Source organism: Streptopelia decaocto, assembly GCF_964273445.1.
Source record: "Streptopelia decaocto genome assembly, chromosome: 4".
Classification (NCBI taxonomy): domain Eukaryota; kingdom Metazoa; phylum Chordata; class Aves; order Columbiformes; family Columbidae; genus Streptopelia; species Streptopelia decaocto.
Window position 1 is genome coordinate 70857483 of NC_138658.1, and position 23916 is coordinate 70881398.

At 44.8% G+C, this 23916-nt stretch overlaps 2 protein-coding genes across 6 annotated transcripts in view; both read right to left on the reverse strand.

Annotated features, from left to right (window-relative positions):
* Nucleotides 1–23916, reverse strand: part of UVSSA (UV stimulated scaffold protein A) — a 156051-nt gene that overhangs the window by 54349 nt on the left and 77786 nt on the right. The window contains exons 1-2 of one of the 2 annotated variants that reach the window (XM_082052078.1): nt 3259–3450; nt 2203–2533 (exon numbers count right to left, since the gene is read on the reverse strand). In XM_082052078.1, the coding sequence (XP_081908204.1) occupies nt 2203–2533; nt 3259–3356 (429 nt within the window). In that variant the 5' untranslated portion in view covers nt 3357–3450. Of the gene's footprint in view, nt 1–2202; nt 2534–3258; nt 3451–23916 lie in introns of those variants that run through there. The other variant, XM_082052079.1, reaches the window with a different exon arrangement.
* Nucleotides 22386–23916, reverse strand: part of MAEA (macrophage erythroblast attacher, E3 ubiquitin ligase) — a 52836-nt gene continuing 51305 nt past the window's right edge. For all 4 annotated transcript variants that reach the window (XM_082052088.1, XM_082052089.1, XM_082052087.1 and 1 more), the window contains one exon: nt 22386–23636. In XM_082052088.1, coding sequence (XP_081908214.1) covers nt 23541–23636 — 96 coding nt within the window. In that variant the 3' untranslated portion in view covers nt 22386–23540. The remainder of the gene's footprint in view (nt 23637–23916) is intronic.

Consider the following 23916-nt stretch of genomic DNA (forward strand, 5'->3'; position numbering starts at 1 on the left):
CATCATGGTTTGCTCTTGGTAAGAGGAGTGCACCTCACATGCTACAGCGCTGGCACTACCCAAACCTACAGAACACACAGAACTTTGAGTTGTCCCAAACATGGCACACCAGCCCCTTACAGAAGCCTCACACGGTCAGAGGAACTCAGGGCTCGAGTTATGGATGGATTCACTTGCTATCTGGTGTCAGCACCAACTCACTGCCTTGGTCAGAAAACATTTAACCTCATTGAGGTGATGCAGACTGAGACCAGAGCTGCTGTTCTGTCTGTATCAGTGGGGGCTGCACGAAGCCTTTTACCAACAGTCTGTAGTTATGGAATGGGATGTGATGCGGTGCAAACAATTGTTCTTGATTTAAAGGATACAAGCAGCGGGCCCAGACAGCTACTGCAACTTTTGTGAAAATATTGGAATACAGCAGTAATATATTCTATGTTTATCTGTTGAATATCCTGTTCATTCTGTAATTCCAGCTCACTCCGTAGTTCCATCAATGCATTCCTCCAACGCAAAGATACTACAATATGACTCAGTGGCCCAAATATGCAAACATTTAGAAATATTTTAAATCTTCTCTTTTTTCCAAATTTGAGAGGGGAGCTTGAGAACACATAATATTCCAGTATATCTGAAAATAACTGTTTTCAAAGTCAAACATTTATACAGCTATAACTTGGACCCAACGACATTAACAGTGGGCACCAGAAGGGCAGCAGTTGTCATCTTCTGACTACCTGTGATTTTGGTGATGATAATCTGGAAAAAAACAAACAGATGCAGCTAACACTCCTCTCTAGTTGCCCTATACTACTGTACCGAACCCGTAACACAGAACAGCAGATGTACTTCATCTGTAAAAAGTACAAATGCCCCCTCAAATCTTTGGGTTGCTTCTCACGCTTCAAGTATTAAACTGGCAAAAGGCCAGTTATATCAGCTGGGTCATTTCACCTCTCAAAGTACCAGAGCTGTCAAAGAGTCCTTCTATTCGTACTAATGTTTCTAGAAGTACTCAAATGCAGCTGTTCTAGCAAATAGTACAGCCAACCTTGCTAGGTAGCTTAGTGCCACAAATACAGAGCATGATCACCCTGTTGTAACTGATGAGCAGCCATCAACCGCAGGAGCAAAGATAAACATGCCAAACTTCAGCAGAATTGGTGTACACTTGCATGTTCAATCTGCTAAAACTGTATCATGTGGTGGAGCTCCCTTGTCTCAGTCTTGGATTTCTCCTTGTTGTTTTCATTCAGTTTTCTTTCTTTCTTAAACAAGACAATAAAGGAGAATTCAAAGACAACACCTTTTGTGAGCAGATGCCAAAAACAGCATAGAAAAAGAACACAGAACAAAGAATAATACACATAGGATAGACTATTAGTATGGAACTAGAACAACAGAAATACATCATATATCACAAAGGTTTTTTGATGTACCGTTAGGAACACTGAACATCTGTCTGAAGAGAAAGTGGATCAATATGTTTATTGAAAGCCTGATATTATCATTGTAGATAGTGTGAATGCTAGAATAGTGCTCCCAATGCCACTGTTTGCACCTCACAGGAAACACTAGAGCAGAAGAATGTTCAACACATAATAACTTGAAACATAGAAGTGAAAGCTAAAAGCAAGTGTTTACATGCAAGAAATTCCTCTTTAACAACCTTGTTGTATGACACAAAGTAGCAGTTTGGCTGAGGGGGGCTGGCACCTACACTTACTGTCCCCGTCCTACAGCAAAAGGACACTCGAACCAGACAGCTCAGTACAGAAATCAGGCTTGTTTGCATACACATAGAAAGACTCAGCAGTTCAAACCTTCAAAGAAAAAATTCAATAGCTGACTATCCTCAGTTTAAGGTGTAACCATTATTTCCATTCTAAACAGGCCCGACTTCAGGGCTTCGGGTAGGAGTCAGTGGGTAAAAGCCTATTGGTAAGCGATTCTTTATGCACCCCGAGAAAAGGCTCATTGAGCCCGGCTCTGAGTAAAAACCCGGGGGTTTTAAAACTTTACAATACCGCAAGATGAACAAAAAGTTTGGGGTTCAGCTTTTGAAGACCATGCACAACAGGATATCTCCTAAATACGTCTCTTCTGACAGCTTTTCCTTTTATATTTATGGATTTCCTCACTTCAAGCATCTCCTAGTGATCATCACCTGAAAACAAACAGAGATGTGACAAGGCAGAGTACCTTCTTATTCTGCTTTAGGAAGTGGTATCCCAGAGAAAGCTGCTTGTAGGCCTCCCCGTACTTCTCATGCCACTCTTGGACTGATTTAATCGCTGCTTTCCTCAGCTTCTGAGCCACCTCTTTGGGTGGTGGGAGAGGCTGCTCGTGATCTATCCCCACGGTGAGCTCCAAGAACTCTTGGAAGTTGGAAATAACCAGCGTGCGGAATTGGTGGGAGCGGGCGAACAGCTCCTGCACGATCTGGAAGGCGGAGAAGCGCATCTCAGCGTGTTCCTCATTGAGCCGTGTCAGCAGCAGGTGATAGGCATGGCTGATGTGTTCCTCTGAGCACCTGAGGAGAAATCACAGAATGTCAGGGATTGGAAGGGACCTCGAAAGCTCATCCAGTCCAATCCCCCTGCCAGAGCAGGAACACCCAGATGAGGTTACACAGGAAGGTGTCCAGGCGGGTTTGAATGTCTGCAGAGGAGGAGACTCCACAACCCCCCTGGGCAGCCTGTTCCAGGCTCTGTCACCCTCACTGACAAGAAGTTTCTTCTCAAATTTAAATGGAACCTCCTGTGTTCCAGTTTGAACCCATTACCCCTTGTCCTATTACTGGTTGTCACCGAGAAGAGCCTGGCTCCATCCTCCTGACACTCACCCTTTATATATCTGTCAACATTAATGAGGTCACCCCTCAGTCTCCTCCAAGCTCCAGAGCCCCAGCTCCCTCAGCCTTTCCTCACACAGGAGATGCTCCACTCCCTTCAGCATCTTTGTTGCCCTGCGCTGGACTCTCTCCAGCAGTTCCCTGTCCTTCTTGAGCTTAGGGACCCAAATTAAATTAAAATAATAAATTAAAAAAAAAAAAGGGGAGGGGGAGTTATTAAAAAGGAGGTATAACGCATAAAAACGCAACTTTTTTTTAGAGATTTATTTTACAGTTTAAACCAGCAGCCTCCGCACTGGCTGCTCAACCAGCAGGCCCCAGGTCGGGCCTCGGGCCCGGGGAGAAGCGTCGCTGCCCCGGGGATGGAACAACCAACCAGGCCCCGCTCCCTCACCCGCCCGTACTTGCAGATTTTCTTCAGCTCCTTCATCCTGGCCGGCTCCAGCCGCGGCTCCCCGGAGGTGGTCAGCTCCTCCACCAGCTCGGCCAGGCGCTGGTCCATCTCTGACGGGGCCCGGGACCCCGCTCCGGGCCCGGCCTCACCGCGACACCGCCCCGGGGCCGCTCCCCCCGCCCCGCGGCAGGTGGCACCTTCCTCCGCCCCCTCCCCGGCGCGTACCACCGGCCACCGCCAGCGCGCTGTCGCTTTAAGCGCGCTCTGCCACGCCCCGCTTCCGCGCGGTGACGTCCACGTGACGTCACGCCACCCGAATGGGGGAAGGCCTTAAAGGGGCCGCGCCTCGTTGGCGGCGGGGTGGATGTTAACCCCTTCTTGTCCGCAGGGGGCGCAGGGGCCGAGCCCAGCGCATGGTGTGAACTGTGGGGTTGTGCTGTGCAGGGACAGGGCTTGGACTCCATGATCCTTGTGCGTCCCTTCCAGCTCAGGACATTCTACGATTCTAATTCTAATCCGGCCCCTCCTCACTTCTCCATCAAAAAGGGAATTTTCTGGAGCAGCTTCTGCTCTCCAGAGCCTGGAGGGTCTGTAGAGTCGTTCACAAGAGCTCGAATGCCATTCTCACCTGGGCTCTGTATGCACCGTGTGAAACACAAACTGAATTTCTTACCCTGGATTTGTAGGTTGCAGATGTGGGGGGACGAGCAAATGACCAAGTACAGTCCAGTGCTCACTAGCCAACACTACAGTATTTTTTCCCCAGCTCGTTGTTACATTTGGCTTCCAGTGATGTAAAGGATGGATTTTCTCTTTGGGAAAGGTCACCCCTCTGCAGCACTTGGAAACGATGTTGGGTTTCGAGCGGTGCAGGGGTGAGAGGGTTGCTCCTGGGGAGCCCTGGCAAATGGTGCTTTAATGTGTAGGTGAGCTATGCCTGGAATGAAACACGAGGATGGATACAGCCCAGTTGTCAGGACTTTCCAGTGCAATGTTAGTGCATAACTGTGTTTATACAATACATTCCTGGGTCCTGGTGGACAGCAGGATGATCATGAGCCAGCACTTGTGGCCAGGAAGGCCAATGGTACCTGGGGTGGATTAGAAGGGGGGTGGTCAGTAGGTCAGAGAGGTTCTCCTGCCCCTCTACTCTGCCCTGGGGAGAACACACCTGGAATATTGTGTCCAGTTCTGGGCCCCTCAGTTCCAGAAGGACAGGGAACTGCTGAAGAGGGTCCAGCGCAGGGCAACAAAGATGCTGAAGGGAGTGGAGCATCTGCCGTGTGAGGAAAGGCTGAGGGAGCTGGGGCTCTGGAGCTGGAGAAGAGGAGACTGAGGGGTGACATTATTAATGTTTACAGATATATAAAGGGTGAGTGTCAGGAGGATGGAGCCAGGCTCTTCTCGGTGACAACCAATGATAGGACAAGGGGTAATGGGTTCAAACTGGAACACAGGAGGTTCCATTTAAATTTGAGAAGAAACTCCTTCTCAGTGAGGGTGACAGAGCCTGGAACAGGCTGCCCAGGGGGGTTGTGGAGTCTCCTTCTCTGCAGACATTCAAACCCGCCTGGACACCTTCCTGTGTAACCTCATCTGGGTGTTCCTGCTCCGGCAGGGGGATTGGACTGGATGAGCTTTTGAGGTCCCTTCCAATCCCTGACATTCTGTGATTCTTCCACTCGAGAACCTCAGAACACTTGATGGACACGGCCCCAATCCTGGCAGTATTCAAGAAGCAATTGGACAAGGTGCTCAGACACATGGTGTGAACTGTGGGGTTGTGCTGTGCAGGGAAAGGAATTGGACTTGATGATCCTTGTGGGTCTCTTCCAACTCAGGACATTCTATGGTTCTAATTACAGGTCACCCCTCGGCATATATAGAGAGAAGCTGCTGAAGGAGCCGGGTTCCATCCTGAAAGCAGGCGGATAACGTGACTGACCAAAGTCCTCTCTTGTTTTTCCCACAGGCAGGAAAGCACCCAGCACTTTACTCTGAGGGCACGTCCCTGGCAGGTGTCCTGCTGCCCTTAGGATCACCTATGGTGAAACATTAAAGGATTTGTCCATATTCTTGTCTGCCTTTGCACCAGCCACACAAGCAGGATTCGATCACTGGAGGTGGTGGGATCCAGCCCTTTCAGGTGCCTGCTTTGAACATCCTAAAGAAGGGAGACATTTGAAGTATCTGTTCGCATCTGAAAATGATGGTAGAGACTTGAATGGTATTTCCATTAAGCCACACTCAAGGCGTGTGGTGGAAGTAACGCATGTGAATTAGTGTTGCAGCTGTTTCTAGTGGCTCCTGTGACAAGGCACCATTAAACACCTTGTGCAAGCAGTGAACTCATATTTTCGAAAAAATTCACGGAAGTTACTGTATATATACATTTTTTAGTGGTTCTATTATTTCTGGTTCAATACATGAAACCAAAGGCATCTTACTTTTTAATAGTGTTCCTCCTTTCCTCATTGCCTTCCTCCGAGTAAAGTGGATTTCAATGTGGAAGCCGCACACAATGGCACAGCTCATCTTCGAAGTTTAGATCAGTGTCCTCTTTCAATATTTCTTATTTTTCTATTTCTCTTCTTAATTTGATTAAAAGTGCCTGAACAACTGCTTTCTATTAGGTTGTTGCTTGCAAAATTAGCAACTATCTAGAAACAGTGTTTCTAAATGAGCCTCAAGCAACAGACTTTACATCTACTAAGGCGCCAATTTCGTATCCATGCGTAGTGTTTAAAGAAATCCCTGCAAGGAGCCATCTGGTTTTGCAAAGAATCAGTTGATGAATTAATGCTGGGTTGTAACTCATTCACGGTGATCCCTTAGGCAGAGCCCAGCAAGAGCTAAGCTATTTACTGGTTTTTTTTTAATCAAGGAAAGTTACATTAAATTGTGTTTATTCAAGTTGCTGAGTCTCTTTCCCCTTCTCCTTTTCTTAATGAACACGGTAAATAGCGACCATCCAACTATTTCTACACTTCCTTCATCTGGACCAACCTGATAAAAAGCTGAAGAGAGCCAGAATTCATTTAGCTGCAAAAGTCATAACCGCTCTGCACCTGCACAGATTTTCCCCTGACACAATTGTTCACAGAGCATCCCAAGTTGGAAAGGACCCACAAGGATCATCAAGTCCAACTCCTGTTGTGGGCTGTTTGGGCTTGGGGAATGCAGGACACTGTGGAGTGCAGAGACAGAACCGAGCACCCCCCGCTGCCCCTTCAGAGCCTCGAGGTTGAGTGTTACTATCAGTTTACACCTGGTTTCAGCAAAGCCTAAGTCTGCTGGTTCATGCCATGGGTCATGATGGGTTGTTGGTTCAAGAAGTTGCACTTTGGCCACAACAACCCCCTGCAGCGCTCCAGGCTGGGCACAGAGTAGCTGGAGAGCAGTCAGACAGAAAGGGACCTGGGGGTACTAATTGACAGGAAGCTCAACATGAGCCAACAGTGTGCCCAGGTGGCCAAGAAGGCCAATGGTATCCTGTCCTGTATCCAAAATAGCGTGGTCAGCAGGACAAGGGCAGTGATCCTTCCCCTGTGCTCTGCATTGGTGAGGCCACACCTGGAGTATTGTGTTCAGTTCTGGGCCCCTCAGTTCAGGAAAGAGATTGAAATGCTGGAGCAGGTCCAGAGAAGAGCAACAAGACTGGTGAAGGGACTCGAACACAAGCCCTATGGGGAGAGGCTGAGGGAGCTGGGCTTGTTTAGTCTGGAGGAAGCTTAGAGGTGAGCTCAGCACTCTCTAGAACTACCTGAAGGGCAGTTCTAGCCAGGTGGGGATTGGTCTCTTCTCCCAGGCAGTCAGCAATAGGACAAGGGGGCATGGGCCTAAACTCTGCCAGGGGAAATTTAGGCTGGATATTAGAAAGAAATTCTTTGCAGAGAGAGTGCTCAGGCATTGGAATGGCCGTCCAGGGAGGTGCTGGACTCACTGTCCCTGGAGGTTTTTAAACTGAGATTGGACATGGCACTTAGTGCCGTGATCTAGTAAATGGACTGGAGTTGGACCAAGGGTTGGACTTGATCTCTGAGGTCTTTTCCAACCCAGTCGATTCTGTGATTTCTTACCTCTTTGCACTTTGTGCATTGTTCTCCAAAGTGAGTGACACCTTCCAGGAGCAGAGACGCTTCCACAAGCTCTGTCCTGTCCACCACCTCTCTAGGATCCCCAGTGTGATCCTCGTCGGCATTTGCAATGGCAATGTTCTCCTGCAGGATACTTCCAGGCATCACCAGCTGGTCCATCCAGTGGTCACCTCCAGCTGGTTCAGTGTCTTTAGCCAAATACACAGTCAAAGAAACCCCCAGAATTTTGTCAACTGGCACCAATTATTTGGGGCTAGGGGTTCTTACATTAAAGAAGAGCCATTTGTTCTGCCACAGGAACAGGCTGCCCAGGGCAGTGGTGGAGTCACCATCCCTGGAGGGGTTTAAAAGGCATTTAGACAAGGCTCTCAGGGACATGATTTAGTGCTAGAGTCAGGTTATGGTTGGAGTTGATGATCCTGAGGGTCTCTTCCAACCAAAATTATTCTATGATTCTATAAGAAATTTTGAAAGTCTCACTAATGGCTCTTGAAAGGATTGTTTCAGATTTACGTGTAATACTATATTTTCTGGTGTCCTCCTTTTATAAAAGAAAAACCTAGGCAGGAGGCAGTTCCACCACTTTACCAGATGATTCTCTGCCTGGGATTGGTTTTTAACTTCACAATAAAGAACATGTCAGGCAGAAAGAAACCCCACTGAACTTCTGAGATATCTGTATTCAGCTTAATGATATGAAATTAAAAAGGAGCGTTTGTTTTCCTGCCAAAATGGAACTTGGGCAAAAGAGCTTCCCTACAAATAATTCGGAGTTAAAATAACTTTGGTTTCAGGCTTGAAGATGCAAAACCACAATAAACACTGATATTAAATTGTCACAGATTTTGTGCCAGTTGGGTTGCAAAGAAAATACTGACCTTCGATGTGAGATTAATAGATGCTTAACCACGGGTTTGATTGGAGCAAAAGGATGGCAGTTACTTGAAAGCTATGAACTACCTCATAATGGGTAAGAACTATATTTAAACAGATGTTCTCAAAGGAGAAATAGTCTATTAGTTAAACCATCAATAATGCAAGGGCAAAGATACTTGGCGGCCTCCTCTAATTATGTGAAATACTGACTGTGACAAAACTTCAGCCTATTGTAACATTTTATAATTCTGTCATCGGAGGAGATGAATCAATCTGCTCTTTGTGGTCTAGATCACTAGTTAAATAAGCATTTGTAAACTGGATGGACCAGGAATAGCTGTAGGAGAACCATCACAAGTCAAGGAGCACCTTCCTACATGTAGCTTAGATTCATGTCTGGAAAGTCTTTTAAATGATCCTACAGCATTTCCTGAAACTGCACAGCAGCTCTGACACATTTGATTAGCATCACTGAGGGTAAATTGCTTTTTCCTCTGTGGAAAGATCTATGCAGACTCTAACTGGAACCTAATGAGCATTTTTCTGTGTTAGACAATATTTATTCACATCACAAGTTAGTATTTCTATGTGAATGCACATCCCATTGCACCGCAGCAGGTGTCTCTGGGGGTACCAGCCTTTCAGCAGGACTCAGATCTCACTGTTTGGAAAAGAAGGAGCTTGAAGCTTGTTAACATGTGGAAGAGTGCGGAGGAAGAGAAGAACCCCAGGTTTCCAAAAAGACAAAATCCAGCCCATATTCTGCTTGAAGACCTTCTGATGCTAAATCATACAGTGACAGAAATGCCACTTTCATGTATACGCAAGCAGGATTGCTTCCAAACATACGATGTCAGCGGAAGTTTCTTAAACAACTTAGAGACTGGTTTGGGTGTCACATGGACTCACTGGTGCGTTTTTTGAACCTCTTTCTGCCTGACATCTGGGCTGTCCTGTGCTTGGAAAGCCACAGCCTGTAATAAAACTGTGGTTGCTCGAGCTGGGTTCTCCAGATGAGAGACTGCACCGAGCTGTGGCTTCAGCCACCCAAAGGAATCGCTTTCTTGTTCTTTTCCGGAGGATATGGGAAAGGAGAGAACTGCTCCAAAGCTGGTGAAAGCTGAGGCGCTGCCTCCAGTTCAAACGGGAGCGATTAATTCCACTCCTGATGTGACGCTGTTGTCACCACTATTGGCCATGGACCGTCCCATGAGGGGTTTTCCATTTCAGATTTCTCTGTGCAATTCGTGCACCAGGTGGCTTGAACCCCCAGCGATGTTGCAACCACTCGGTCACAGGAACGAGTTCTCAGTCACCATCAAAACCCAAAGGAGCAGGTTCTCAGCCTTCAGGCCTTGGTGGTGCTTCCATCATCATTTATAAGCAGCACCCTGGAAAAGCTTTCCTGGGTGTTCTTTTACTGTTATGGGAAAAGAATGTTTTGCCTTTATGAAGAGATTATTTATACAGGTCAGCTTTTGCAGGCAGAAGGAAAGTCCCAGGATTGAGGAGATTATAAGGTAGTTAGGACAAAAATAGAGTGCAAACACCACATTTTGAGGGAGAAGGAAATATTGAAGTGCAAATAAAAGGAAGAAGGAAGTGTCTTGAAAAAAGAAGATAGCAAGTCTTGTGAACTCTCTGGAGCCATTAATTGATTTATGCTTTTAAGGAGGTGTTTTGCACTTCTGTGGCTCAATAGTGAGAGCAGAATAGGAAAATATTTATTCATGTTTCATATATTAGGACCCTTTTATGTGTCCTCAGTTTCTGCAGTCAGTGCATTGTGACTGTCCCAGTGACCAACACACACCTATTTTTTTATATTGTGCACTACCAAGACACCCAAAATGTTTCACAACCCTTTGGGCAGTTGAACCTCAATACAGCGAGGAACAAGAGTTGTAGATACAGCCAACACATACACAGAATAAGTTGATTTAAGAAGACCAGGAGGGCAGGATTTGGGGCGCTGACTCCATCCCCAGAGCTGCAGCATCTCCAGCAACACGTCCCCGTCCCAGCGCCAGTTTGGCAGCGTTACTCATGTGGCTGCCCATATTCTGTGTTCCAGCTTGTTTCAAGCCTTAAGAGGCCTCTGAAATGAATCACTGCTACTTTTCCTCTTTGTACAGGCTGCAACATTAAAATTATATCAAATACGGAAAAAGCGGTGGCGGTGAATATGCCTCAGCAAATCATAGAATCATGGAATCATTTTGGTTGGAAGAGACTCTCAGGATCATCGAGTCCAACCATAACCTAACTCTAGCACTAAACCATGTCCCTAAGAACCTTGTCTAAATGCCTTTTAAACCCCTCCAGGGATGGTGACTGCACCACTGCCTTGGGCAGCCTGTTCCAGTGCCTGACAAAATGATACACAAAGTTTTCTTGACTTCTGTTAAGAGCAGCATAAAGGTCAACTTCTCCAAGAGGGGCAGCAGATGAAAGACCAACATTTTTCCTCCCCTAATAATTTCCTCCATTAAAAAATGGGTCAGTTATTGATACATGAGTGAAATGTAGCCAGGGTGAGACTTTTTCGTGGCAGGATGCAAGTCTGTGATGTGCGGATATGCACGAGTCCACTTGGGAGTCACCCCTTCAACAGCCTCTGACACGGGCTTGCAGAGCTCCCAGTGTCCAGTTCTTGAGTTCTGGGAATTTTTATTTCTGTTTTTTTAAATCACAAAACTGATGTTCAGGAATTTAAAATGGATAAGAGATATTTACAGGGACAGTACAGGAAACTGCAGGCTCTGAGCTGGGTAATTGCGCAGCCTCCTCCCTTCTTAAATCACAGAACATATGCCGTCGTGCCTTTGTCATAACATTCCTACATGGCCACGAAAGAGGCGCAGCCACCACTTCCTGACTGTTTAGGAAAAAAAAATTCTAAATATATTTAGAAATTATTTGTTTATTTTATATTGAAAAAAAAAAGTAAAGTTATATATATATATATATTTAAATAGTTATTTCTTTTTTTAGGAATAAAAACTGTATCATGCCTGGAGGTGTTTAAAAGACGTATAGATGAGGCTCTTAGGGACATGGTTTAGTGCTAGATGTAGGTTAGGGTTGGACTCCATGATTTTGAAGGTGCCAGAGCCTGGAACAGGCTGCCCAGGGGGGTTGTGGAGTCTCCTTCTCTGCAGACATTCAAACCCGCCTGGACACCTTCCTGTGTAACCTCATCTGGGTGTTCCTGCTCCAGCAGGGGATTGCACTGGATGAGCTTTCGAGGTCCCTTCCAGCCCCTGAGATGCTGTGATTCTGTGATCACTGTGTGCTCTGTGGTCCCGGAGCCCCGGGCGCAGCCCCCAGCAGATGGCAATGCAGGAACGCCGCTGGCCGGCCCAGGCAGAGCCGGGGCTGGGCCGGCTGTTCTGGCAGAAAAGCAGCGCCTTAGGAATCCTGCTGGGGTATTTTTCACATGGGCTGCACAGGAACACGTCGCTTGCGCTGTCAGCGATTGTTTTTTTTTTAAGTCTAGGATTTGAACTTACAGCCTTGTAGCAATAACCTGTGGCGGTGGGTTTGAAGCCTCTGATCCAAAACCATAGGGGTAACCAGTGAGGGTATCCAAGTGCCCAGGGATTTCCAGCAATCAAAGGTGAAAATTACAATTTATATATATATATATATATATGTGCATATATTTTTTATATATACACACACATATATAAGTTATATATATATGCACATGCCACATAAATATACATGTCGCACATATTTATGTATACTTTAATATATATAAAATGTTGCTTAAGAATCATAGAATGGTTTGGGTTGGACCCTTAAAAATCATCTAGTTCCAACCCCCCATATGCCAGGAGCATGACACCTTCCTCTAGATCACAGAATCAGACTGGTTGGGGTTGGAAGGGACCTCTGGAGATCATCCAGTCCAACCCACCTGCTAAAGCAGGTTCACCAGAGCAGATCACACAGGAAGGTGTCCAGGCAGGTTTGAATGTCTGCAGAGAAAGAGACTCCACAGCCTCTCTGGGCAGCCTGGTCCAGGGCTCTGGCACCTCACAGTAAAAACGTTTCTCCTCATATTCAGATGGAACCTCCTGTGCTTCAGTCTGTGCCCACTGCCCCTCATCCTGTTGTTGGGCACCACTGAAAGGAGTCTGGTCCATCCTCTTGACACCCACCCTTGAGATATTTATGAACATTGATGAGATCCCCTCTCAGCTTCTCTTCTCCAGGCTGAACAGCCCCAGCTCTCTCAGTCTCTCCTCATAAGAAAGGTGCTCCAGACCCCTCAGCATCTTCATAGCCCCCCACTGGGCTCCTGCTGGACAGGAGACCAGGTTGCTCAAAGTCCCATCCAGCCTGCCCTTGAACACTTCCAGGGATGGGGCATCCACAGCTTCTCTGGGCAGCCTGTTCCAGCACCTCACCACCGGCATGGGGAAGAATTTCTTCCTTATATCTAATCTAAATCTCCTCTCTTTCAGTTTAAAGCCATCACTCCTTGTCCTATCACTGCACACCCTTTTAAAAAGTCCCTCTCCAGCTGTCTTGTAGCCACTCGTTAGGTACTGGAAGCTGCTAGAAGGTCTCCCTGGAGCCTCCTCTTCTCCAGGCTGAACACCCCGACTCTCTCAGCCTGTCCTCACAGCAGAGCTGCTTGAGCCCTCTGATCATCTCCGTGGCCTCCTCTGCAACTCTGCTCACCACACATTCTCACATACTCTCTTGTTGCATCTTCTCTCTGTGTGCAAGGCCTCGCTGCTCCCAGACAAGGAATAAATCTTTAAACAGATCAGAGTCTTTAACGTGATCAGAGTCTTGCAATAAAACAGGCAAAGAAGAGATTTGATTTGGAGAAGGCTTTCCTGAGTATTACATCAAGGAAACTGCTTTTAATGACAGTTAGAGAACACATCTCTCTGAGAAAGCGAGGAAGGTGGAGGTGTTTTCCAAGCAGAACAACTCACTGCGTCCCCTGTGCAGATGGAGCAAAATAGATGTAGTAAAACTATCAGAAAAACACAGAGGCATTAAAAGCTTCTAGTGGCTCACTCTGCCTCTATTTGAACACATACCCACCAACAAAACCCCTAAAACAAACAAATACCCCCCAAACCCAACCCAAACCAAACCCCAAAAACTAATTAAAAAAACTGGAAGCAAGGAATCCAAATTATCTACAATCAATATGATTTCTCACAACTCCGTACGCTTCTATCATTGCTTGGACTCTGCTTAAATGGTGCAATAAAAACCAGTTTGTGGTGATTGGGAAAACAAATGCACATGTTGCAAAAATACACCGTGTTGTCTCTTCAAAAGTATTGTAGGTAACTGACTGCCCAGGAATACTTCAGCATTGACCCACGGTCTGGATTTACTGCTTAGAAAAGCAGCAGTTCTTACTGTTTCAGAACCACTGGCTTATTTCACAGATGTCTATATGATATTGAATCAGCCTGTGGCAGCAGCAGGGTTAAACAGCTTCAGAGGAATAATGAAAATATATAAGTAGTGAGTATTCACCTCTGCAGAACATGTAAACAGCATGGAATACTAAAATAATATTCATTTTTTCCACAGTTATTGTGACATACAGGAAGGGTACAAAACAAACTGCAGAAAAGAAATAGTTGCAACAGTGCCTATAAGTAGAGATTTGAATCAATTTTCGTTATCCGAAACAAAACTGAGAGGTAACTTGTTCATAAAATAAAAGGATCTTCAGGGGAAAATATCACATATTAAATGATCTTGAGTCTGACAGCGAAAAACACAAGAAACAAAAGATGAATTCAAACTGGAAACCAGGCACATATTTTACCAGTGAGGAAACAGATTCCCTGTCTCATGATGATGTTTCCCTGACAGATGTGCTCTCACCAGACAACAATGAACTGTGAGTAGTTTTGAGTCGACATGTAAAATCAGGACACTGGCGATATATCGCTCGTGGCTCTTTCAGAAGGCATTGGGTTACACAGAGGACTTTTTACTCAAAACACAGGTGGCAGGACATGAAAAAGCTGGTGACTCAGTTAGACAGTAAATGTTAAAGCAGGAGCCCCTGCTGCTCTTGCTATGGAGATGTCAGGGGGTCCCGGAGAGAGGACAGGACACAGGGAGAGTGTTTCGCAAATAGAGATTAAGAAGAAGGATATTATGGCATTTTGAATAGTCCCTGAGTTAAAAGTAACTACTCTAAGTTTCTAAAAATGTCCTTAATTTCTGGACACCGTTACCTGAGGACAGAGGAGGGTGACAGGAAGGTTCCTCTGGTGGTGGAAACCATGAGAGCAGCTCCTCTCACCACCCCCATTGGGGAGCTGCTTGAAGTTGTGATGTTGCATTTTTAGTCTTCAGGATTTTAACAGAATTGACCCATATATTTAAGGGGATTTACACAAAGTTTGTGATGGTTTCCTGAATGTTCTAAAAGACCACAGTTTGAGAGCGAAGGAAATATTGAAGTATAAGTAAAAGGAAGAAGGAAGTGTCTTGAAAAGGCTCCTTGGTCCAAAGGTTCTTCTTGGCTTCTTCAGCCAAGATAACAAAAATGGTACCAGCACGGATTTCATGCTGTTTCTGGAAATACAAGGTGTGGAGGGAAAGAATGAAGGCAAATACCTTATTCAGATCAAAATCTAATCTAGCATCTCACATCCTCAGACACAGAGATCACAGTTTCCTGATGCAGAGAAACCAGTCATCATCCTTTGCTAACTGGTTTAGAATAAGAGAGGTGTTTCTGGATGTGGCAACCTAATCTTACTTTAGTGAGGAATTCTGAATTTTACCTCCTCAGAGTGGGGCTCCAAACATAGAGATGTGGAATACATTTTGGCCAAGGGTAGGATAATTTCTCCCTTAGCAGAGCAGGTGACATTCTTCCCAATTGTTGTAAAAATTAAAACATGATAGGTGTGTTAAAGAAGGCCTGTTCTCCACTGAAGGAGCAAAACAGCAATTCAGTTGTAGCTAGTGTGCTTTTCTTCTCTAACTTGTAGTTAAACTGATTAGCTCACTTGTAAAAACATCACCCCTTTTATTCACTGTTGTTTTGAAGTAGGATAAAGCATCACTGAAGCCAGAGAGCTGGCAATGGGTATGACAGTGAAATTCAAAGCAAACAGATACCACAAAGTCTGGATCATCAGTGTATATATATGTCTGACATCAACATTTACAAAGTGCTCCTGCAAATAAAACAAAAACCCAACAGATTTGCATCAGCAGCATCAATTCCCATCTATTCTTCACTGTCTGAGCATCTAACGAGATGAGATCACACACTTGGGGATGTTCATCCCATTCCAGGGCTGTGCCCCTGTTTCCACACAGCCTGAATTCTTCTCGGTGTTTTAGGATGGGCCTCAGCCCTATAAACTGATGTTCCTTATGGCCTCGAATAGAACCAAGTAATTGCTGGTGGCCATGAGATCCTGTGCACAGACGAGCAGGACGAGATGACCTAAGTGTGCACAGTTTTAAATAGAAAATCATGTCACGATCCTTGTGGAGAAACAGCCTCTTCTCCCACACCACGCAGCAAACAGTTTATACTGAGGAACCACCTGGTCTTCCAAACTGAGGAGAGGCAGCAGCAAGCAGACAGGGCTTTAAAACTTGGGATTTTCTAAAACAGATTCCCCGTTGATTTCCTTCAAATTTTAATAAAATATTTATATGGTTTGTGTCCCTAAAGCTGCTACTTTAAACAGAGGAGAGATCTCCACATCGAGTACACACGCACACCCTGAAGAACTTCCCACAGCTCTGGTCTTGCCTCTTCGGAGCGATTTGTCTTGCTGTGGTTTGCAAAGAAGGAACAGGAAATTGTCTACTGATTTTATTATCTGTTTATTTCCTTTTGAGGAATTTGTCTATATGATCCTGCTTAATCTTCATGGGTGGGGAACAAAATATTTAAGTTAGTTAAAGATCTTTTTGTTCTGAAGTGAATAGGCTTTATCGTCTTTCTCTCCTCATTCTTCCTTCTGGCTCCGTCAGGAAAAAGTGGTGGCTGGGAACTGAGATGAGCTCCCTGGGAAAAGCTGCTCCTCTGCTCTGCGGGGTGGACTAAACTATCTCCTTGAGAAATGCACTACATAAAAAGTTAATCCTAGGGGATAGGAAACAGGGTCAAAGGAGTAGGTACAGATGTAGCTTCCAGCCTGTTGGGTGTTACCCCCCTACTTAACTTGTCTTGGTTTTCCACATTCATTTGGGAATGAGGGAAATGTTTTATTCTGAGCCAGCTGGGCTGGGAAGGGGTTTCTGGTCTGTAGTGTTTCTACTGCAGCTTCCGTGTGAGATACGGACACGGGCAAGCAGGGCTGTGCTCCAGCAGCCGGCAAAGCAGCCCCAAGCCCCTCGGCAGCGCTCGCTCCTTCATCCCGATGGCAGCACCACGATCAGGTTGCAGTTCTGTTTCAAAACGCACTATGCTGGCGGCTTGAAGCCCCCCACGATCTCCCTGTGTAGTGAGGGCTCGTGCAAGTGAGGTCCTCACCAACAGCTGCGTGAACTCCAGCGCTAAAACAATCTCGTTTATGTGTTAGTCCACTCCTGGAGGTTACCTGTTATTCTTCCCACATAATGTTTCAGCATCCTGAAAGGCTGAGGGAGCTGAGCTCTTTAGCTTGGGGGAGACTGTGGGGTGACCTCATTAATGGTTATCAATATGTAAAGGGTGAGTGTCAGGAGGGTGGAGCCAGGCTCTTCTCGGTGACAACCAGTGACAGGACAAGGGGTAATGGATACAAACTGGAACACAGGAGGTTCCACTTAAATTTGAGAAGAAACTTCTCCTCAGTGAGGATGACAGAGCCTGGAACAGGCTGCCCAGGGGGGTTGTGGAGTCTCCTTCTCTGCAGACATTCAAACCCGCCTGGACACCTTCCTGTGTAACCTCATCTGGGTGTTCCTGCTCCAGCAGGGGGATTGGACTGGATGAGCTTTTGAGGTCCCTTCCAATCCCTGACATTCTGTGATTCTGTGATCCTCTGGGCTGAGGCTTTCGACTGTTTTTGTCCCGTCAGCACATTCCTGCTTATTGTGCAATGTCAGTAATGATGACGAGCATCAGCTCTGCAGTCGATCCCCGAGGAGCCCATCGGTTACCCTGCCCTTCACGCTATCTTTCGTCCCATCTCCTGCAGCCAGATCCTCGCGCCAGTTCTGTTTCCCACCTCCTCCAGCTGTTAGCTAATGGCATCACACAAAATACTGCACTGCAGCTGGATTTTGCTTGACATGACTCAACAACAGCGGTCATCAGGGTGCTTTGGCATGATTATCCTCAGTAAACATCTCCTCTTCACACTCACACTTCTCCTTCAGGCTGATTTTTTTATTCTCCCCTCTCCTTAAAACCCAGCACCTAGAGTGGAATCTCTCCATCCATGTGAAACTGTCCCCAGGGTGGATCCTAGAACAGCTTCTTTCCATTAGGTCTGAACAAATAACAATTCCAGGACAGTGATCACTTGGTTTCCATGACTTGCACAAGCTTTTTTAAACTTCCATGTTGCCAAGTTATTGCAGTTTTTCTCAGTGTATCTCCCTCTCACAGAATGTCAGGGATTGGAAGGGACCTCAAAAGCTCATCCAGTCCAATCCCCCGCCGGAGCAGGAACACCCAGATGAGGTTACACAGGAAGGTGTCCAGGCGGGTTTGAATGTCTGCAGAGAAGGAGACTCCACAACCTCCCTGGGCAGCCTGGGCCAGTGTTGTGTTACACTTACTGAGAAGAAGTTTCTTCTCAAATTTAAGTGGAACCTCTGTGTTCCAGTTTGTACCCATTACCCCTTGTCCTATCATTGGTTGTCACTGAGAAGGGCCTGACTCCACCCTCGTGACACTCACCCTTTATATATTTATAAACATTAATGAGGTCACCTCTCAGTCTCCTCCAAGCTCCAGAGCCCCAGCTCCCTCAGCCTTTCCTCACACAGGAGATGCTCCACTCCCTTCAGCATCTTTGTTGCCCTGCGCTGGACTCTCTCCAGCAGTTCCCTGTCCTTCTGGAACTGAGGGGCCAGAACTGGACACAATATTCCAGGTGTGTTCTCCCCAGGGCAGAGTAGAGGGGCAGGAGAACCTCTCCACCCCACCTGATATTGAACATGGTCATCTTTACTAAGAGTGAGAAGCGAGATGCTGGCTGTAGTTCCATCAAGAAGTCTGGATTCCTACCACACAGTAGTTTGATGTTAACGTTTAGCTCCTACTTGCACCTTTAAAAACTGCAGTTATTTTAATCTCTTTGAAAGGAAGCTGGCTGATGGCATTTCTTAACTCTACCCTGACACCTGTTCTCATTTTTAATAAGTCAAAACAAAACGCTTTTCTTGTTCAGCAGCCTCCTCTATTTCTTCTTCTTCTGGTATTTCTTTTGTTCTTGCAGTGCTAATTACCCTACAACTGATTTCCTCTGGTATAAGATACACATCTCTGATAATTTTAACATGGTCAAATAGCAGGATTTTATGGTGGAGTCTGAAATATCTAGTGATGGTAAGGACTAATGGTATTTTTTAATTAAGAACTTCAATTAACAGATTCTTAGAACTTCAGTTCAAACTGAAATCAGGACTACATCTCTTAAGATGAGGTTTTTTTTTCAATGACTTGTCTCAGAAACATGTTTAACATCTTACAAAAGAGCTATAACGTAGAACTCCTTTGTGTTGGCTCTATAGCTGTCACACCAAAAAACCCCTTCACATCCAACAAGATCTGCTCTACAGCTCCCTGCTCCCTCTTGCTGGCCATGGGGGCAAGTTTTCTTCTCCTGACCGTGTGCCACTTTATTCTACTTACAGAACATACCCGGCTATAAGAAGATGTCAGTAAAGAGATAAGTACAGAGTCTGCTATCTGCTTCTGCCCATCCTAGATTTTCTTCCTAAAACCAAGTTGAATTGCTGAAAACTTCAAGAAAACTTAATTAACAGGGCCAAGTCTTTAAAATAAATAATAGTTCAAAAAATGCTGCCATTCAGGATGACTGGGAATTACATGTTGCAGAACCTAACTAGACACTGGACCTTCAGAAAAGCACCACGGCAAGGAAATCCTGTTCATTACCCAACCTGCAGATTCCCCTCGTCATCAAGTAGAAACATCATTCAGAAGAAACAACTTGCAGTTGATCTGTTCAAGGATCAGATAAAGATAAGATGTGATCAACCATCCTGCTGGCCTGGGGCTTACTTGGTGCACTAACTCAGCTGGGACAGCATGTTGTCACTAAACCCTGGTTGCCTTTAAAGATGCAGATGAATCAAATGCCAGAAAGTCACACCACAGAAAACCCACTGCTCAGAGCCAGCGAAACCCCAAAAATCCATCCTCAGGGTGGAGTATGCTGGAGAATACAACTAAGGAGTGCAAGACTAAACCAGGGAAGCCCAAAAGGCCCATTCGCCTGCAGCTGGGACAGGGTCAGTTGTGCTGCAAACTGCGGGACGTGGCAGGAAGAAACAACATACGGAGCAGAATCCGATACCTCATTACAGAACGTGGAAAAACAGGATGGGGGAGATTCAAATACTGGTTTTGTTACACCAAGTGACCTCTGTATCGTGCTACAGGACACTCGCTGCACAAGATCGCAGTGTAGTCACGGGTCCCAAAGCAGGTCCTGACAAAGCGCTTGGTGTGTCTCCCAACACACAATGCTCAGAGCATCTGAAACACGAAAAAAGAAAGCTAAAGTATGAGTTTTTTTTCCCGAACAGTGGTCTATTAAGCACGTTCAAAGGCTTCCTTTTGGCAGGTTACCAGCTGTACATAATTTTCTCATTCTTCCTCTCTCAAATAACATTTTTTTCCAAGAAGTGATCTTATTAATGAGTAGGAAAGGACACGCTTATAATATTAAAAAAAAACCCAAAACGCAGACCACACCAGCCCATCAGTCTTTAAAGCTTCCTGCAAAATATTTTGCCTGAACATGGTGTCAGCTTCACTAGTTCCTACCTAAAATGTGTTGCAATCTCAGCATCTGGAACCCTTCTCAACCTGGTAGATAATGGACTACTTCAGGCCAAAGGAGGTTTTTAAAGAAACCCATGGCATCCTGAACACCAGCATCACCAACAGGTACCAATAGTCTCTCTCCTTTTGCAATATGGGAGAATCTTCACCATTTAGACCAGGGGTTTGGACCATAAAGCAACAAATAGAAGGGTTAAGGCAATTTGCAAACTTTGTGTAATTGTGGGAATCAGAGAAACCTGTCCTGACCACAGCTGGGACAAACTGCTGCCTTCCAACAGGAACATCATGACCAAAATCCAGAGCCTACAGTCTCATTTTGTTAAATTGCTTGGCAAGACTGAAAAAAATCATCACATTGTTCACTTACAGCTCAATGAGAACTAGAGAGGAGATATGTGTTTGCTTTCCTCATCAGCCTCTTCCATTTCAAAGGATGTCCTTCATTCTACCGGCAGAAACTTGTGCGCTTAAAGAAATAAATGGATTGTCTTCTGTCTCCCACCTCAGCATCCTGCTGGGCATCTAGATGAGGCAGGTTATCCATAAAAAAAGAGTTGGAATCTCATCTCAAGTAGCTGATACGAAACGCAGGCATCGCTGGTTGCACACCAAGATGTACAATTTGCAGAAAAGATTTGTTTTCTATGTAGCAGTTTATGGCTATATTTGTTGGGAGTTTCCACAAGTGGTTCCAGTCAGGTTGTATAACTGATTCCCCATGCTATATTTTTTACAATCTTATTGCAAGATATTGCTAGAATGAGACAGGTTTAACAAGATTAACAACCTTCCAACAGCTGAGGAAAACCTCAGGCAGGAATCAACCCAGTGAGAGAACAGTTATTAAAACAACATTTACAGGCAGTAAGTTTGTATTTACTGTGAGTCACCTACTGCTCTGGGTTTGGTGTCTGAAGCCACCTATGATAGGAGCTGTGAACATCTCTTGGATTCCAAGCTCAAGGCTGCAGAAAGAAGTCAGGGAATACAAACCAGAAGGTTTTTAGAGCCATGCCTGAGCAAGCCCAGGAATGAACGCCAGCCTAGAGATCCATGTACTGGAGACACACAGGAGGCTACAAACACCCATAGCAAACAGGTCTCCCTGTAGCCGAAACAAGTTGAGTGCAGATTTCTCAGTCACGGCTGCAAAAAGCTGAAGCTCTCTATGGTTGCTTCTGGAGCACGTTCTTTGTGACACACCATGAGGGACTCAGACCTCCTGGTGGCCCCGGCCCTCCTGCTGGACAGCTGCTCTCCTCCTGTCCCAAAGGAAACATTTTGGGAGCACGGATTTCTCCACCACTCCGCTTAGGCCACTGAAAGCAAAAAAAGCCCAAAAAATCTCAGGAAACCACAGCTCTGAGTAGTACTTAGAGAAGCAAAAGCAGCAATTTCTATGCCCTACAATTGTCAAGCAGTTACCACATATTTCTTCAGGGTTGGTAAGAAGTCTACACTTTCCCCCATGCTTTGGCTTTTTATGCCCTTCTGCTCTGATGCTGTGAACAGTCTTCCGAAGTAAAGCAGCCGCTGTTCCACTTGGGTTCCAGCAGCGCTGCTCCCCAGGGTGATGTCCTCTCCCCTTCCAAGTTGATGAGGCTTCAACTCTTGCCCCAGGAGGAAGGAAGAGACCAGTTACTGCTTAACTAATAGCCAATTACTCCAGTTACTGAGGCAAGTTCTCTCATTAACTCTCTACACCTGCTCTTGGCACATTGCTCTTGTTCTAAGGAATCTTAAAATCCAGCACTTCAAAAAACACTGAGGGAAAGGGACCATTCCAGCAGTGAGTGCATTTCTTTTTAACAGAAAGTTTCTAGGACATCAGGTGATCTTCTACGAAGCAACAGAAAATAATTGAATGTAGATTTGGAGTGTACTGTTCTTATATGAAAAGTTGAAATCAAAAATAGTTACTTGACTGAGATGCTCTGATTTTGAAGCCTGAAGAACAACGTTTATGGTTTTGATAAAGTGGCATGTATGTGGTGGGTTTTTTTTGTTTGCTATGATTTTTTGTTTGGTTTGTGTGTGTGTTGGTTCTTTTGTTTGTTTTTTCTTTTTAAAATCTTGCAGAACACCAAAAAGCAGCACTTGGACCTTGCGCTCCTTTTAAGAGAGACCCCGAGAAGAGTTAATGCTTTTTACACTTAAATACAAAGCAGCTTTCTAATTTTATATAATCAAGAAATGGAAAACAATTTTTATTAACATGTTTTACATTTACAATCTTTTATTAGCTAATCAACATCAACATGCAAAAATAAGCGCTAAATACAAACCTCTACAATATGGTTTTGTTTAAACTACAATGGTTTAATTCTTTTGAAAAGTCATAAGGATGTGTTGTGTAGTTGTTAAAATTGAACTATTAGTCTCAGTAATGAATACTATTTAGACCCTAAAATTATGTAATCATCCTGCAAGGCATCTTCAGAAACTTCGCCCAACACTTAAGAATACCAGCTCATTTTCATGTGAGTACATTCTCAAAGCAAGAAATAAGGCAGTAGCACTAATGATTTCATATTGAACCCTATGCACATAACTAATAACTTTAGAAGGACTTTAACACTATGGTAGACTGGAAAAAGAACATTTAAACAAGCATCGGATTTTGCCTGAAATGTTCTCAGTTCCTCTTGATACTTATGCAACCTCCTTAAAATATTTGGGTTTGGAAAAAGACTTCATACTCCTTCAAACCAGTCCCTAGTTGATCCTCCAGAGAAGCCAGTCTCGTGTCCAAGACATCAATATCTTCCCATGGAAATAAGTTACCCAATTCACATTCCAGATTACTTCCCAAGAGGATCATAAAGAAGGCAAAGAGGAGCTTAAAGGAGAACATATTGGTAGTACTGAAATCTTTGATAACAAAAGGGTCTTGGACAATTGTGAAAAAGAGGGAAGAAAAATGGATTTAATTTCAAATCAGTTGTAACTTTTCCCCCAGTGCAAGTATCCATCTTTAAAGAATGTTATCCTTTAGAAGATGAAAGTACTTTTGAGAAGAGTCCAATTGTTGACCTTATGTTACAAAACCTTAACAATCAAAATTGGTTTTCTTTTTTAATTCAAGTACAAACTTAAGTCATAATTCCTCTTTTTTTTTTTTTCTTTTTTCTCCTCTTTTAAAGAGTGTTTATTGTTGCTCATTGATCTTTGGTCGCAAGAAACAATAATGCCACCGACAGGTCTGATCCCCAGGGTGGCAGGTTTTGCTTCTTTGCCACACATTAAGGCCCCCCCCTTTTCCAGGGTATGCCAATATACACTGTGTCAAAATTCCAGCGGCACTTCATCGTGTGTTTGATGGACCTACATGATGTAGACTTTCTCAGCTTGTGAGAAGTTGAAGACTTCTTTGGTTCTTGGGCAAATTACTTTGTCATCTTGACGAATAGAAAGCAGAGACTGAAAAAGAGTGAAATCAAAAGGTGATAGTCCCAGTAGTAACTTCAAGCATTATTTAACTGTTTAGCAAATAAACTTCTTTTAATTAAAAAAATGATGTTATAATCTGAGGTCAAAATATTTCTGCCCACTAAAGCTACTTATTTTACATTATCGCTCTCCAAAAGAAAAGGTTTGAATGCCATTTGATTTCATGTTATAAATTTATCTATTCAGACATTAGCTTCTTTAAAGCCCAACTTAATCACGTAAGTATACCGCGCTTTAAAAATTACTGCAA